The sequence below is a fragment of the Berghia stephanieae genome, chromosome 9 (genome assembly GCF_034508935.2).
Source record: "Berghia stephanieae isolate SIO BIC M18660-M18661 chromosome 9, UCSD_Bste_1.3, whole genome shotgun sequence".
In the NCBI taxonomy this organism is placed as follows: domain Eukaryota; kingdom Metazoa; phylum Mollusca; class Gastropoda; order Nudibranchia; family Aeolidiidae; genus Berghia; species Berghia stephanieae.
In genome coordinates this window covers 43,477,581-43,492,758 of record NC_088368.1, presented here as the reverse complement: position 1 = coordinate 43,492,758, position 15,178 = coordinate 43,477,581, and the positions used below count along the sequence as shown (strand labels likewise).

Genomic DNA, 15,178 nt, shown 5'->3' with positions numbered 1-15,178 from the left:
GCTACTCTTCCGCTAATCTCATTCCCTATACATATCAAACTTGTCTAGGATATTTTTCCTGCCACGACTTTCCACACTGGTGATCTGTCTATCTATGTCGATAACCATCTTCTCATGCTTGACTGCGACATTCCAATTCCATAGTCGTCATCTTATATGGCTTATCGATAGATAAAAGAAGACTTCTTTTCGCAGCTTTAGGGAAGTGGAACCGATAGAGATTTTGTATTGTATCATACTGTATCGTATTGTTCAAGAACCTAATATGTTTTTAAAACCTTCTAAAGTTCTTTGAAACGTTCATGCAAAGACAAAATCTCTCAAAGTTATATAAACAGTATTCATTGTTAATTTGACAATATCGAGTTTACAATCACTATCTTATCTTATCTTACAAAAGGCTTAATAGAAATTATCCTTTAAATGCCTTATACAATAGTTTATAATTACAGAATCTCATATAGCTTGTATTCTATCATTCACAGACAGTTTTACACAACTTTGAATGTCAGGGAAAAATATCAATATGGCAATGTAAAATCGAAAAATACTATCATAGAATACTGGTAATTGAAAAGTGGTCAAGATCAAATGAATCAAAAATGTATTAACTTCATAGTAGAATGAACTATTAATGACAAAAATAATCATGAAATAGACAACGATAATAAACAATATTTCACTATTTAAAATGATTTAAAGCTAGAGATTTCATCTCAATCTTTGTTAAGGGGGCTCGACACTGAGAGACAACTTTTTTTAAAAACTGACAAACTCAAGAAACCAATATGACCATAAGGTAGCATAGGTATAAATATTGAGATTTGATTTTAAAAAAACAAAAAAAAAAACATACGTAACCATGGCAGCGGCGGCCATCTTGAAAAATAAACACAAATTTTGGAACTCGACCATTTCAACAATTCATGTCCGATTTCAGCCATTTAACTTGGAAAATACTTGATAGACTATGTTACAAATAGCTGGCTTGTTATATAGTATATAGTTTGCTGATGTTTTACTTTATAAGAATTTCAAAAAATTTGCTTCGAAAAGATGCAAAAACGGGACAATTTACTCAACATATCCAATTATACAAAAACAAATAAGCCAACTATCACCAAACTAAATAGCCAGCTATTTGTAACAGTAGTAAGAGTATATATATGTCAAATTTCAAAGCTCTAGCTTCTCAAATAAAAAAATGGTGGAGAACCAAAATCTATATTCATTCGAAAAATTGAAGTTTCGAGAAAATCGAGTCTAAAGATTGAACAACAAGGCCGTATGAGAAATAAATGTTTATACCAACAAACTGAGTTCATATTGATGAAAACATACCTGGTAGACATTGGTACAAAAAAGAAAATACTTAGATAGTATATTGCAATCCAATTTAATATTTCAGAAGGATTACAAAAAGTGAGCTCCTAAAATGGAATAATGAAAATCGAAAATGTGCGATTCAACGGACAAAAATTTTTTTTTTAATAACAGAGCACTCCAACCCTAAAATAAATAGCCAATGAGCTGTAGCAACTAATAGAGTATTTAAATGGCAAATTTGAAAGCTGTAACTTTAAAATAAATAAAATGGTGAAGAATCAAAATCTAGATTTATCAGCAAATAATCGAAATCGCGTGAAAAATGACCCTAAAGATGGAACAAGAAAACAAGTTTAGAAAGGTATGTCGAAACCAAAAAAACTGACTAGAAATGATTATAAACATACACAGCTGACATGCCATAATCTAACTAGTTACGTACATTACTGTGCAGTTGTCATGCTTTATGACAACGGACACCGCTCCTGAAAATCGAGTGTTAAAAAAAAAATCGCACCAATATTTATTGAGCGAAAAAACTATTTCAACTAAGTAAAATAAAAATATAGAAAGTTATTTTGTAGCACAGTTATAGATCTATCCATACAATAAAATAAAAAAATTTAGTGTAGTTATACAATCTTTTAAAATACGCCTGAAAAATTCTGCGAAAATCTGTCATTTTGAAAAAGTCAACGGTAAAATAGAAAAAAAACCAGTTACTTGTAACAATAGATAGACAATGTTGATGTCTCAAATTTCAAAGTCATGTGTTCATAATTTTTAAAACGGTGGAGACTGAAAGCATATAATCAGAACAAGAAAAAAAAAAGTACGTTTTGAGAAATATGACCATAAAGACTATATCAATAATAACAGCTTAGATATAAATAAGGATACATCAAGAAAAAAAAAATCATATAGGAGAAAGTTAACTATTAAAAGCACCTGAGGAGTAGGTAACACCTTCCTCCTCCACAATTTTGTCAGTCTCTTCGAGATGCCGCTCCCTCAAGTGCTTCCTCTTCCATCTGGACACACTCTTCCCTTTGCGTTTTGAATGTCGTAAACGCGTCTTCTCCACTTTGAGAGCATGCACATTGTTCACAACTCCCCATGTCAAACCGAGGCGTTCAAACACTTTCGAAAGTCCACAAGGTCCCACATTGAAAGAAATAACACTCAGGGCAACTGCAGTCTCAATGTTTGGGAGGTGAGCAAAGTTAGTCTTTGGACAACGCTTCCAGATTATTGAATTAAAACTTTCATTCGGGTTTTGCGTAGTCATCTTCGCACACCGTTTCAACAAATCTGGATCCGTCAATCTGCGGATGATAGGGTAAACCAACGTTCCAACCTCAGTGGTCAACGTTGGTTGATGTGGAGGTGGAGCTCTTCCTCTCGCGAGGGCATTTTTGTACTTGCACCATGAATTCTCCCCATCCGGACAAAGACGATGGTTTGGTGCCCGGTCTGTGCTCATCATGTGGAGAAATCCACCAATAACACCGAGCTTCATTTTCTCCACATCCGGCGCATTCTTTCTGAGATTTGTGGCGTAAGTGTTTGTAATTTTTTTTATTTTGCTAGCAGTCAATTTTCTATTTAGTTTTTTCTTATTGTCCTTCTTTAATTGTTCCAATTGATTAAAAATTCTTTTAGCAATGTGGTTAACACAGTCTTCCTTCCTCACAGTGATATCATATATTTCTAAATCATTAACTTTATTTAGGGCCTTACTATCACCATCACACAACATTGTCCCATAAATCAAACCACAATCCTTCACAGATCTAGAAAATATCACACGGGCTGCCTCCGCCTCCATAGCATTTGAAGAACCCCCAAAATTCTTATTACACAAGGGCTTGTGGTGTGTTTGCCACTGAGTAAAGTCTGCTGAATCCCGAGATGGGGCACACAAACAACCAACACAATAATTAGATACTGAATGGGTATCTAAAACTAGTCCGCTATCAATGTCTATAGCAACACCAACACCGTAATGAGATGAGTGTCCCCTTTTGTGCCAGGTGCCATCGTAGGACACTCCAACCACCTGAATTCCTGAATCACTAATCTGCTCAGTAGCATAAACATTTGCTTTGTGACGCTCCCTGATGACATCTGCAGATGTGCGCATGACTTCATCTGCAGCATCCTTAGCAGCTACCTTGACAATATCACTTATATCGCGATATGTTTTATGGTGCATTACGTTGGGGATATTCATAATGCTGAATAGGTCTTTCATGGTACTAAGACAGACCCCACATTCTTTCGAAGCCAGAACAGCACGAACATTGATGTCATAGCGGTCTTTACATTTTGGTGATGAGTACGATGACCACACTATAGCATTGCATGTATTGCAAAGAAGAGAAAATCTGCATGCCAATCCAACAGAATGAGAATATTGAAAAGTGACATCAGAACCAATGCACGTTGGGCAGACGACAATATCAAGCAGAGACGAGAAGAACGTTGAGTGGATGAAGAAATTTCTGTCATCACTGAGCTCACATGATGTGCCATGACTGTCCATTGCGGCTAACTTTTCCTCGAACCGCGAAGAATTCAACCCACAAGGCTCTGGATGATCTCTGCGGAAGGAAAAAAATGACAAAAGTATTTAGTTAGCTTGTGAGTGCAAACAATATACAACACAACGTTGAGAGATAAATTTGATAGAAAAGGCTCTTATGAAGATTTTAGAATCAATAATAAAAACAATTGGGTTGTGACATATCGCTTCTCGTTTCAAAACTAAAACTAGGCTTTCACACCACCAGTCTTGAGCCTGGAAAAAAAATTAGGAAAATTTATACAATACAAAAAAAAAAAGTCCAACTTTTATACAGTGCAATATCCACTTAACGTGACCGAAGTGCATTACAAGGGGTCCCTGGTCAACAGAAACACTCAAACACACAGGACAAGATATGCTACCTGCTAGGCACTTGTACATACAATTATTTTACACTCTAATTGCAATGAATAATCATAGTCCATAGGCATGCACTATGACAACACACATCTAGAAATTTACCATTGATACAAGCGCAGAGCAAAGCTGTAATCAGAACCTAAACTATCACTGTCGTGTTGAGGCCATTCCAGAATCAATAAATTAAAAATATAGAAATATTAATAAGTGCATTTCATAACGCTTTACAGCATTTGTATTGGCTCAAATTGCTTCACAAAGCAAAATGAAATTACATATGGATAAATACAAAATTTCATAGATTCATACGACACATTTAGTGCTAACATTCACTAAGATACAAAACTTGATACTGGGCCACAAAATGCATTCACTAGAGAACGCACCCACACTAAAATTTTAAAAAAAGAAGAAAATTCATACTCACATGGGGGTTTCAGTCACGAGCGGTAAAGAAGCAATGTCAGCATCAGTAACAGAAGTTAGAGGTGCTTCACTCACTTCCTCAAGATCTTGATCATCATCACTACTGCGAAGGAAAAAATGTGATAATCTTTGTAAGATTCATAAAAAGGTTCTACAGACACTAGTGCTCAAACTCAAATAGCTCTATATCTTTGAGCAAAAATTGCTAAATCCAGTTGAAATAGAAAGTGAAGAAAAATACTTAGGGATAGTAATTTACTTAGTCATATTCCAATGACTCTATGGAGAATGGGGCTGATAAGCCTACCTACTGTATGACTGAATCATACTTATGGATAAGAAAAGGTAGCTGCAAGCATTTTAAAAATTTGATAAGTTACATGACAGATTTCTGTAAAATTCAGTTCCATAAAATAAATCAAGCTAGAATCAGAATATAATATCATAATGAAAGTTAAATTTCAAAGCCAACTCTATGTCTAGATACTGACAAAATTGGGCTTGAAACAGCTACCATCTTTCACAACAAATGATCAATTTGTTCAGCAGTCCCGATACAAAAACATTATACATTCCTGATCTACTCTATATGAAAATAAAGCCAAAAAAGTATTTGCTCTAAAACACCCTTGGACTGGTCTACTGAAACTAAAACGTTGATGCATTCACTGAGCGACTCGATAACTCTAGGGTCATTCCTGACAACAAAAATGGTCCGTAGTCTGGCCATTACAAAAGCAATAAGTAATAAGGGAGTAACGCTAAAAATAACACAGTTTACAAAGCAACTAACTCTAACGAGTGAGCACCTGGACTTGACGATGTCGATGTCACACCAGAGACAATGAAAATTATAGAAGCTGTCGTAACTTTAATCATCCCATTCCAACGATAAAAAATAACCTGTATTATAATTACACTAAATTATCATGGTCTACGAACTACGAGTCTTAGACAATGCTAGACAAGTTGAACCAAGCCACTACTAGTACTCATAGTCAGTCTATCTTCTATCTAAATCAAAATCTATCTAGACGTCTAGATAAGTTTTTTTTTTAAGGGACACTTACTACAAAAAAAAAAAAAAAAAAAAAAAAAAAAAAAAAACACGTAGACCAATCACTAGATAGGGCTATCGTGTTCGTGATATCACAGTAAGTAAAAGGGACATCTAGTCATAAACCCTTCGATAACAAACAAGAAGTATAAAAATATTCTGTACTCACGTGGGGCTTCCATTTATGGACGGCAAAGACAAAGAGCCAATGCCTGATGTACTCGCAGTGGTAGAAGATGTTGAGGAAGGCGTTTCACTCATCAATGTTTCCTCGCCAGCAAGTGCATCAAGAAGGTTATTTTCCATGGACTTCGTCGCATATCGACCCCTTGGTTTCTTGTATGAACGTTTTTTGCGCCCATACGCAAATGTTTTAACGGATTTCGGCATTTTTAGAGATGATTTCGATGTTTTCGGGATGAAGTTTGAAGACGAACTGAGAGAAATGTTTACAGCGGAAGCGATGAAAATGAATTTCGAAAGTAGTAAATGCGCATGCGCGAATGGTAAAAATGAGCTGTGCGCCTGTCACGTTACTAGCCTAGATGGTTTTTATCGAGGTCAGCCAATCAGCGACGTCAAATTTACTATCAATGACCCCACGATGCATTCCATAGTAAATGGCTCATTCATCAACTGAGACCGCGGGAAAATTCATTGTGAAGACGAAAAAAAGGCCTTTCCAACGATACCAAACATGGCGACCTTCATCGATATATTATGTACAGTTGCTACGACCCAAACATTGCTATTTTCGGAACAAATGTTGATTTTTGACGCTCACGCTGGCTAGATGAGGGTCATAAATGTGCGAATTTTAGATATTTCTGTTTATTTTTATATGAAATGTACGATGTTTTTATAATTGTAAGACATCAATATGTTCCCTGGTGCAAAAATCTCAAAATCGATTTTTTTCAACTAAATCATCAATTTTCACCGAAACATCGACCCGCGAGCCCCCTTAATACTCTTCAACAGTCGTAACGTCACTTCCTTCCTAATGACGCATGGTAACTTAGTAACACTGGCTCTAAACTATCGGAACAATGGCGGACGCCCGTATGAAATATTTCTCCGGCAAGCATAAAAGCGTATCCAGAGGGAAAAAAAACATAAATTTCATCATGTTTTGACTGTTACACATTCTGATCACAAGACATATGAAAAGTTCTAGCCAGCACGAATAATAAAAAGAAATGATTTTCTTTGTTTAGAACCAAGATGGCCGCCGTTGCCAGGCGGCGTGACATCAGACTACTGAATCCAATTGCGACATGATGTAGATAATATGCCAACAATAATAAATTCAAAATTTAATGCAAACTACAGAAGTGGTAAGTTTATAACAGTTAAAGCGAATTGTTTATATTCGGAAACAAGTATGACTTGAACTCATAATCACTAACCGGAACTACCATGTCAGCACGATATTTTTTTTTAGGAAAAATGATGAATTCATCTCATACTTTGTGGTGCGTAACTTGTTGACATATTTAACAGTGTAAAATCTCAAATTGCATGACAGCGGTTTTAGAGTAGTTTATAAATAGGTCTTAAAGAAGAAAACTTTATTTGATATTGCATCAACACGATCCAAAATCTATAGATAGTATAGATAGTTCGAAGATGACGTTACTCAGGTCTTTGTTATTGTTTTTTTTTTTTTTTTGCCATCCGCGTTTATGAGTAATGCTCACTGATCTGGATTAACCCGACTATAAAAGTTCATGGATACACACAGGTGTGTGTGTGTTGGTCCGTTATACTTCCGGATGGCAATTTTATGAGCTTCTTAGCCAAGCGCATACTATCTATAACTTTCGATAGAGGGACAGCTGAAAAAAAACCCAGAAAAACGCGTGCCAATAATAATAAAAAAAATTACAGTAAATGTTCTAATATACAAGGGGCTCCATATCAAAACATACTAGATAGTAAATGTTCTAATGTTTCTTTCTTTTCAGAAAGTGAAAACTTATTTCGACTACAACAAAAAGCTTGCACTCATGAATTATTTTGGGGCTAATGGCGTAGATTGGAGGCTTTATGATGGGAACAAGCACGTCTATTATGAGAGGAAAACCAACGGACTTTGCTTGTAAGGGTAACAGTGGTTTGTTTGTTTTTAAGGGTTTTACGGCGCTTGCCAACTACGAAAGACGTCTAACTTCTACGTCATGGCACAAGACCGGAGGGCTAGAGCTCAGGTGGTCGCTGGTTTGGATAAGTAAGTAAGTAAGTAAGTAAGTTACGGCGCTTGCAACACATTTTGGTCAAATCAGCGCCAGTAAAAAGGGTGAAAATTTTTGGATCGTAAAAACATTCTAGATGTACAATTGGAACTTGAGGAAAACGCAAGACAAATGGGAATGGTACAAATAGGGAACAGATGTAGATCCTAAGAGCACACAATCGGTGTACTTAGTTTGATATTACCTAAATTTTCACCCAGACACCAGCACAAGATCCCACTAAGAGGAATGCACTCAAATGTTAATAAATCATAATATCTTTAAATTAAAAAAAAAACAACAACAGTACATAACAGAGAAAAGGTTTACAAGGAAAAAATATAATCTCCCAAAACTATAACTATACATTCAACTGTTTCCCTCCCAGCCAAGGACTCCGCCAGGGTCAGGACAAAAATGAAACAGTCCTTAGGGCGGAGGAAGACTTTCGAAGCTGGGTTGATTAAATGACTTTGGAGGTGTAGCCATAAGCATCTTCTACTACTAGGGAAAAAAACTTAGCACACACTCTTATTCCAAGACAAAGACAGAAAGCAATTGGAAAACAGATACAGGGGTGTAGGAGACACAACAGATACCTCCCTGCCCACTATGGGAGGTCGGGAACCCCACCCAGAGTGATAGTTGTAATCAAAGGAATCGATATATGTGCGGCTATGTGGTCTAGTGGTATGACACTCGCTTCGGATCGGAAGGTCCTGGGTTCGAGCCTCGCGCTCGGCGCATAGTTGAGTCCTTGGAAAAGGCTCTTTACTCACATTCTCTCACAGTACTCAGCTGTAAAATGAGTACCTGTTCGTTATCAGCGTTGTCTTTGTCCGAAAAATTGTAATATCGCCTAACAGGCGTCATGTCCCGTCCTACATGTTAAATGTTGCTGTTGACCAGGGACCCCTTGTAAAGCGCTTTGAGCACATTTAGTGGATATTGTGCTATATAAAGCTCAATGATTTTAAAATAAATACACATCAATATAGCAATGTACAAAAATGAACGTACGATGAACAATCAATGTTTTGTTTATTCATCTGAACAACTCAACAACCATATTATCTCATTCGTCTATAGTGTTTCATTCATCCTGTTTTGTTGATAAAGGGGAAACCCGAAACGTCCATCTTATCTGTTTTCGTATATCAAATTGAATCTTACATTCAATTTCACATTATTATTTATACTCAAAACTATAAAATAAATCCCTTTTGTAACACAGGCTAAAGATTTTGACTTTATCCTCTCATATTGTAAAAGCCTTTCATGACAATGTAATTGGATGATTACTCAAACAATGAGGTAAAAAAAAACCCCGAAAAGCATAAAGAAAAAGATGTTTCACCTTCATTTGCTCCTTCGTATCTTAACGCTCGCTCGTTTATGATGTCCACATTGAAGATTAGGCCTAACACTGTCCAATCCATGTTGTTTCCTCAGCAAGTACAAAATGCCACACTTCCCGGTCCATCGATGTGTGCCTAAAGAGGCTGAGTACTTCGGCCAAACCCTTGAAAAAGGCGAGATTGTAGATGCTTGGAGAAACAAAACTGTAAGCTTTACTTAGTTATTTTAATTAGCTGATCATTGAGTGGTAAACAGAAGATAATGATGATGACATTGTGTAATAATGGCGATGTTGTTGTTGTTGTTGTTGTTGTTGATAATGATGATGATGATGATGATGATGATGATGATGATGATGATGATGATGATGATGATGATAATGATGATGATGATGATGATGATGATGATGATGATGATGATGATGATGATGATGATCAATCATAATGAAGACGACGACGATGACGACAACGATGAAGATATTTATTTCAAAAATATCATTTACACCAGGCTTCAAACGTTTTACAATAGAAGTCAGAGCAATGTAATGAATAATGATAAACTTTTGAAACGAAAATTTATTGAGCTGTGCGTTTTGCTAAAATACTCACAACATCCGACTGCCGATATAGCGTACGAACACACAACAACTATATATATTCTTGAACGTTTATATAGTCTGGTAGAATTTAGTGACAATCAGTCACGAAGAAATACATGAAGGTATCAAAAGTATGAAGAATGGAAAAGCAGCAGGGATCGATGGCATATATCCAGATATGATAACACACCTTGGAAACAACGCAAAGAACTGGTTGGCTGCCGTAATGTCTGACATACTTGACAAAGGAAGATACCCACAAACATGGAAACATGCTAGAGTTATAGTCATCCTCAAACCAGGAAAACCAGCAACAGAGCCATCTGACTATAGACCCATCTCTCTACTATGTTGCCTCTACAAACTACTAGAACAAATAATATTAACAAGAATAACCCCTTACTTGAATCCTATAATCCCAATTGAACAGGCAGGGTTTCAACGAAATAGATGCACAATCGAGCAGGTCCTTGCTCTCACCTCCTTAATTGAAAATGGATTTGAAAAGAAATTCAAAAGAGACACAGTTTTTATTGATCTATCTGCTGCGTATGACACAGTGTGGACTTGATGCTGAAACTTGCAAAAATAATCCCATGCAAAAAAATCTTGAAACTGCTCTCATACATGACAGGACCTAGGAATTTCCATGTGGTACTTGGTTGCAACACCAGCAAAGTCAGAAGAATAAAAAATGGAGTACCACAAGGCTCAGTCTTAGCACCAGCATTGTTTAACGTCTACATAAGTGACATGCCTCAAACAACTTCCACAAAACTAGGATATGCAGATGACTGGGCCTTAGAATACCAATCAAGAAACTGGGAAGATATAGAAACAACTCTTAGCAAAGACACCACGGCCATGAAAAGGTATTTTGACAGATGGTATTTAAAAATGAATACGACAAAAACAGTTGCAACCGCATTTCATCTTAACAACAGGGAATCACAACGAAAACTGATGATCAAGATCGATGACACCACACTTCCAACTGATCAAAAACCAAAATACCTCGGAGTGACACTGGATAGACGGCTGACCTATAGAACCCATCTTGAGGGTACAGCAAGAAAGATAGGGGAGCGAAATTGTCTACTCAGAAAACTGGCAAGAACAACATGTGGAGCATCGCAGACTCTTCTCAGAACATCAACCCTGGCCCTTTGCTACAGTGTGGCAGAATATTGTGCTCCTGTTTGGACGAGAAGTGCCCATACAAACCTTGTTGATGTGAAACTAAGAGACTCGATGGGAACAGTAACTGGATGCCTGAAATCAACCCCAACACAATGGCTGCCAGTCGTGAGCGCTATAGCACCACCCCACTTGAGGAGAGAGGATGCAACACAGAAATGGATATCCAGAGCTGAAGAAGATAGTGGAACTCCTCTGCAAACCATGTACAAAACTGCGCCCCCAACATCAAGACTAAAATCTCGTTCACCTTTCTACCTATCAAAGAAAGAAAACTACAACACACAAGAAGCCTGGTGCGAGGAATGGAAAAGAAATAAGCCAACAGGTGGGGAACTAATTGAAGATCCCTGAAAAAGTCTCCCAGGTCTACAGGATCAACCAAGAAAATACTGGATAGCTGCAAATAAACTACGGCCAAAACATACAAAAACAGCTGCCAACATGCACAAATGGGGGCTCCAAGAATCACCAACATGCCCAAAGTGCAACCAAGCACCACAAGATGCAAACCACCCCGTACTAGATTGCCCAGAGACAAAACTGGAAGGGGGATTTGAAACCATCAACAAATGTGATGATGACTTCCGAACCTGGATTAATACCTTGAACATAGAAGTGTAGCCGAACGATACAACTACTATGACGTTCTGAAATTTTAACCAAAATTCCAGAATTCTACGCGTAAAAGTTCATTTCAATTCCATTCAAAGGTTTATTTTAGGCAAGTGCCAATATGAGCCATGCATTTACAAATAATTTCAAATCGATACCGGTAAAAGGAAACTACCATAATAATTAGATAGATAAATAAATAAATAAACATGAATATAATAAATGCATAGACAGAAAAAAATAAATAGATACATAAGTGAATAAATAAATAAATAAATAAATAAATAAATAAATAAATAAATAAATAAATAAATAAATAAATAACCATAACTTGACCATAATAATATATAAACACATGCAAATCATTTTTCAGAAAACAAAATAAATAACATAATATATAAAAATAAGTCAACGGTCACTGACATTGAAAAATAAGCCGTCGAGCCCAGACAATGACAGAAAAACATTTCTAGGGGGAAAAAATGTACGCAGATCGGTCATGGTTCATCTTGATTTTGATCCTTTCAAAACAAGCGAGGATCCATACAATGAGCCTTTCAAAACAAGCGAGGATCCATGCAATGAGCCTTTCAAAACAAGCGAGGATCCATACAATGAGCCTTTCAAAACAAGCGAGGATCCATGCAATGAGCCTTTCAAAACAAGCGAGGATCCATGCAATGAGCCTTTCAAAACAAGCGAGGATCCATACAATGAGCCTTTCAAAACAAGCGAGGATCCATACAATGAGCCTTTCAAAACAAGCGAGGATCCATGCAATGAGCCTTTCAAAACAAGCGAGGATCCATGCAATGAGCCTTTCAAAACAAGCGAGGATCCATACAATGAGCCTTTCAAAACAATAAATAGATACATAAGTGAATAAATAAATAAATAAATAAATAAATAAATAAATAAATAAATAAATAAATAAATAAATAACCATAACTTGACCATAAAAATATATAAACACATGCAAATCATTTTTCAGAAAACAAAATAAATAACATAATATATAAAAATAAGTCAACGGTCACTGACATTGAAAAATAAGCCGTCGAGCCCAGACAATGACAGAAAAACATTTCTAGGGGGAAAAAATGTACGCAGATCGGTCATGGTTCATCTTGATTTTGATCCTTTCAAAACAAGCGAGGATCCATACAATGAGCCTTTCAAAACAAGCGAGGATCCATGCAATGAGCCTTTCAAAACAAGCGAGGATACATACAATGAGCCTTTCAAAACAAGCGAGGATCCATGCAATGAGCCTTTCAAAACAAGCGAGGATCCATGCAATGAGCCTTTCAAAACAAGCGAGGATCCATACAATGAGCCTTTCAAAACAAGCGAGGATCCATGCAATGAGCCTTTCAAAACAAGCGAGGATCCATGCAATGAGCCTTTCAAAACAAGCGAGGATCCATACAATGAGCCTTTCAAAACAAGCGAGGATCCATACAATGAGCCTTTCAAAACAACCGAGGATCCATGCAATGAGCCTTTCAAAACAAGCGAGGATCCATGCAATGAGCCTTTCAAAACAACCGAGGATCCATGCAATGAGCCTTTCAAAACAAGCGAGGATCCATGCAATGAGCCTTTCAAAATCTGAGATAAAGGCAAAGTCATAGACCTGTGTATCATCAACATAAATGTGAGAACAGAGATTTAACTCAATAGGATTAAACAGTCTGATGTCACGTCCGCCCAACAACGAGTAGCTTGGTTCTAAACAAAGAAAATCGGTACTTTTTATTATTAATGCTGGCTAGAACTTTTTTACATGTCATGTGATCAGAATGTATAAAAGTCAAAACATGATCAGATTCATGTTTTTCTCATATAGATACACGTTTATGCTCGTCGGAAAAGTATTTCAGAAGGGCGCCCGCCATTGTTCCGATAGTTTATAACCAGTTACTAAGTTAATATTCGTCAATACGACTGTTGAAGCCTATTGCAGAAGAATTAGGTTACAAAATGGACTGGCCTCAGTGCACAACCCTTTACGTTAGAAATGCCATAGTGAGCCACTCGTAATAAAATGGCTTAAAATATGCTGCTATGGTCTTATGCCTTGGTACTTGCCTTCGGATAGGAAGGTCCTGGGTTCCGCGCCTAGTTGAGTCCTTGGAAAAGACTCTTTACTCACATTCCCTCACCGTAATCAGGTTCTAAAATAAGTACTTGGACATTAACAACGTTGTATGTTAGTACTGAAAAAAAAATTATGATATTGCCACACAAGTTTCATGTCTACATGTTAAGTGTTGGTGTTCTCTAGGGATCCCTTATAAAGCACTTTGAGCATATTTGGTGGATTTTGCGCAATAAATAAAATATAAAAGCTCATGTTTTGTTTTGTTTTTTGTTGTTTTTTTTTTGTTTTTTTCTTTTGTTTTGTTTTTTTTTTCATTTGTTTGGTTTCATAACTTTTCTTCCATATTTAATTGACTAAATAACAAAGTAAAACAAAAAATACTTTGATTCCTCCGCAGGGCCCAGATGAGTACCGAGTGTTCCTCCTTACACGTAGCACTTGTGTTATGATTCGCGCATTCAACACTCCACACGTCACAGATACGGGAGATGCCTCCTACCAGCACTTCCATGGACACTTCCATCACCCTGATACCTTCAAGAAAAATGTCAACGATTGTCTCCCTGAAAAACCAGAAGTTCCCGAAAAGAAGACAAAAATATTTGACCAGATCTACTCAAAATTGTTAGAAATACAAAACCTTCTCTTATCTCTTCAACCTCTATGATGCAAGTTCGGAAACGGCACAAATAAATAATAATGTCAATGAAATTATTATTATTATTATTATTATTATTATTATTATTATTATTATTATTATTATTATTATTATTATTATTATTATTATTATTATTATTATTATTATTATTATTATTATTATTATTATTAAATTATATTTGATTTGAGCTTTAAAACCATTCCATGCTTTCTAAACAACAAGCCTACAATTGAGTAGGTAACTTCCAAAGCGTTCTAAATCACATCCTGATAGAAAATGAGATAAAACTCTCAAGCTATCTTTAGGACTCCATAGAATCACATGAGAACATTTGGAGTTTCAAATCACTCAGGGCATTGTTCTGTGAGGCAAACAAGACACGTATTTTCCTCTTTAAGTCAATAAATACATGACATAAAATTTGCGGTTTTCTTTGAATAGTGACATTAGGACTTAGTGCGTTTTGAAAGTAAGCTACTCAATTATAATCAACACCCACCATCCTACTTCGGGGACATCCAAAAAATATTCAACAGTACTGGGATAGATTATACAATGAAATTGAATTGATAATCCGAGACCATGTAACAATTAATTGTGAATAATACTCCAACTATCATACTAGTCATTCTTATGATTGTTAACGCTAATGGACAC

The 15,178-nt window shown here is 36.3% G+C and overlaps 2 protein-coding genes across 2 annotated transcripts in view; one reads left to right on the top strand and one right to left on the bottom strand.

Annotated features, from left to right (window-relative positions):
* LOC144980290 (uncharacterized) overlaps positions 1-6,188 on the bottom strand; it is a 6,846-nt gene extending 658 nt beyond the window's left edge. Inside the window, exons 1-3 of the mRNA XM_078927932.1 lie at positions 5,926-6,188; positions 4,701-4,802; positions 1-3,929 (exon numbers count right to left, since the gene is read on the bottom strand). The exon at positions 1-3,929 is cut by the window's left edge and continues 658 nt beyond it. Of these exons, the coding sequence (XP_078784058.1) occupies positions 2,258-3,929; positions 4,701-4,802; positions 5,926-6,146 (1,995 nt within the window). The 5' untranslated portion in view covers positions 6,147-6,188 and the 3' untranslated portion in view covers positions 1-2,257. The remainder of the gene's footprint in view (positions 3,930-4,700; positions 4,803-5,925) is intronic.
* The window catches only part of LOC144980291 (uncharacterized), a 24,762-nt gene extending 10,132 nt beyond the window's left edge, over positions 1-14,630 (top strand). The window contains exons 3-5 of the mRNA XM_078927933.1: positions 7,724-7,857; positions 9,443-9,554; positions 14,261-14,630. Coding sequence (XP_078784059.1) covers positions 7,724-7,857; positions 9,443-9,554; positions 14,261-14,530 — 516 coding nt within the window. The 3' untranslated portion in view covers positions 14,531-14,630. The remainder of the gene's footprint in view (positions 1-7,723; positions 7,858-9,442; positions 9,555-14,260) is intronic.
* The last annotated feature ends 548 nt before the right edge of the window (positions 14,631-15,178 follow it).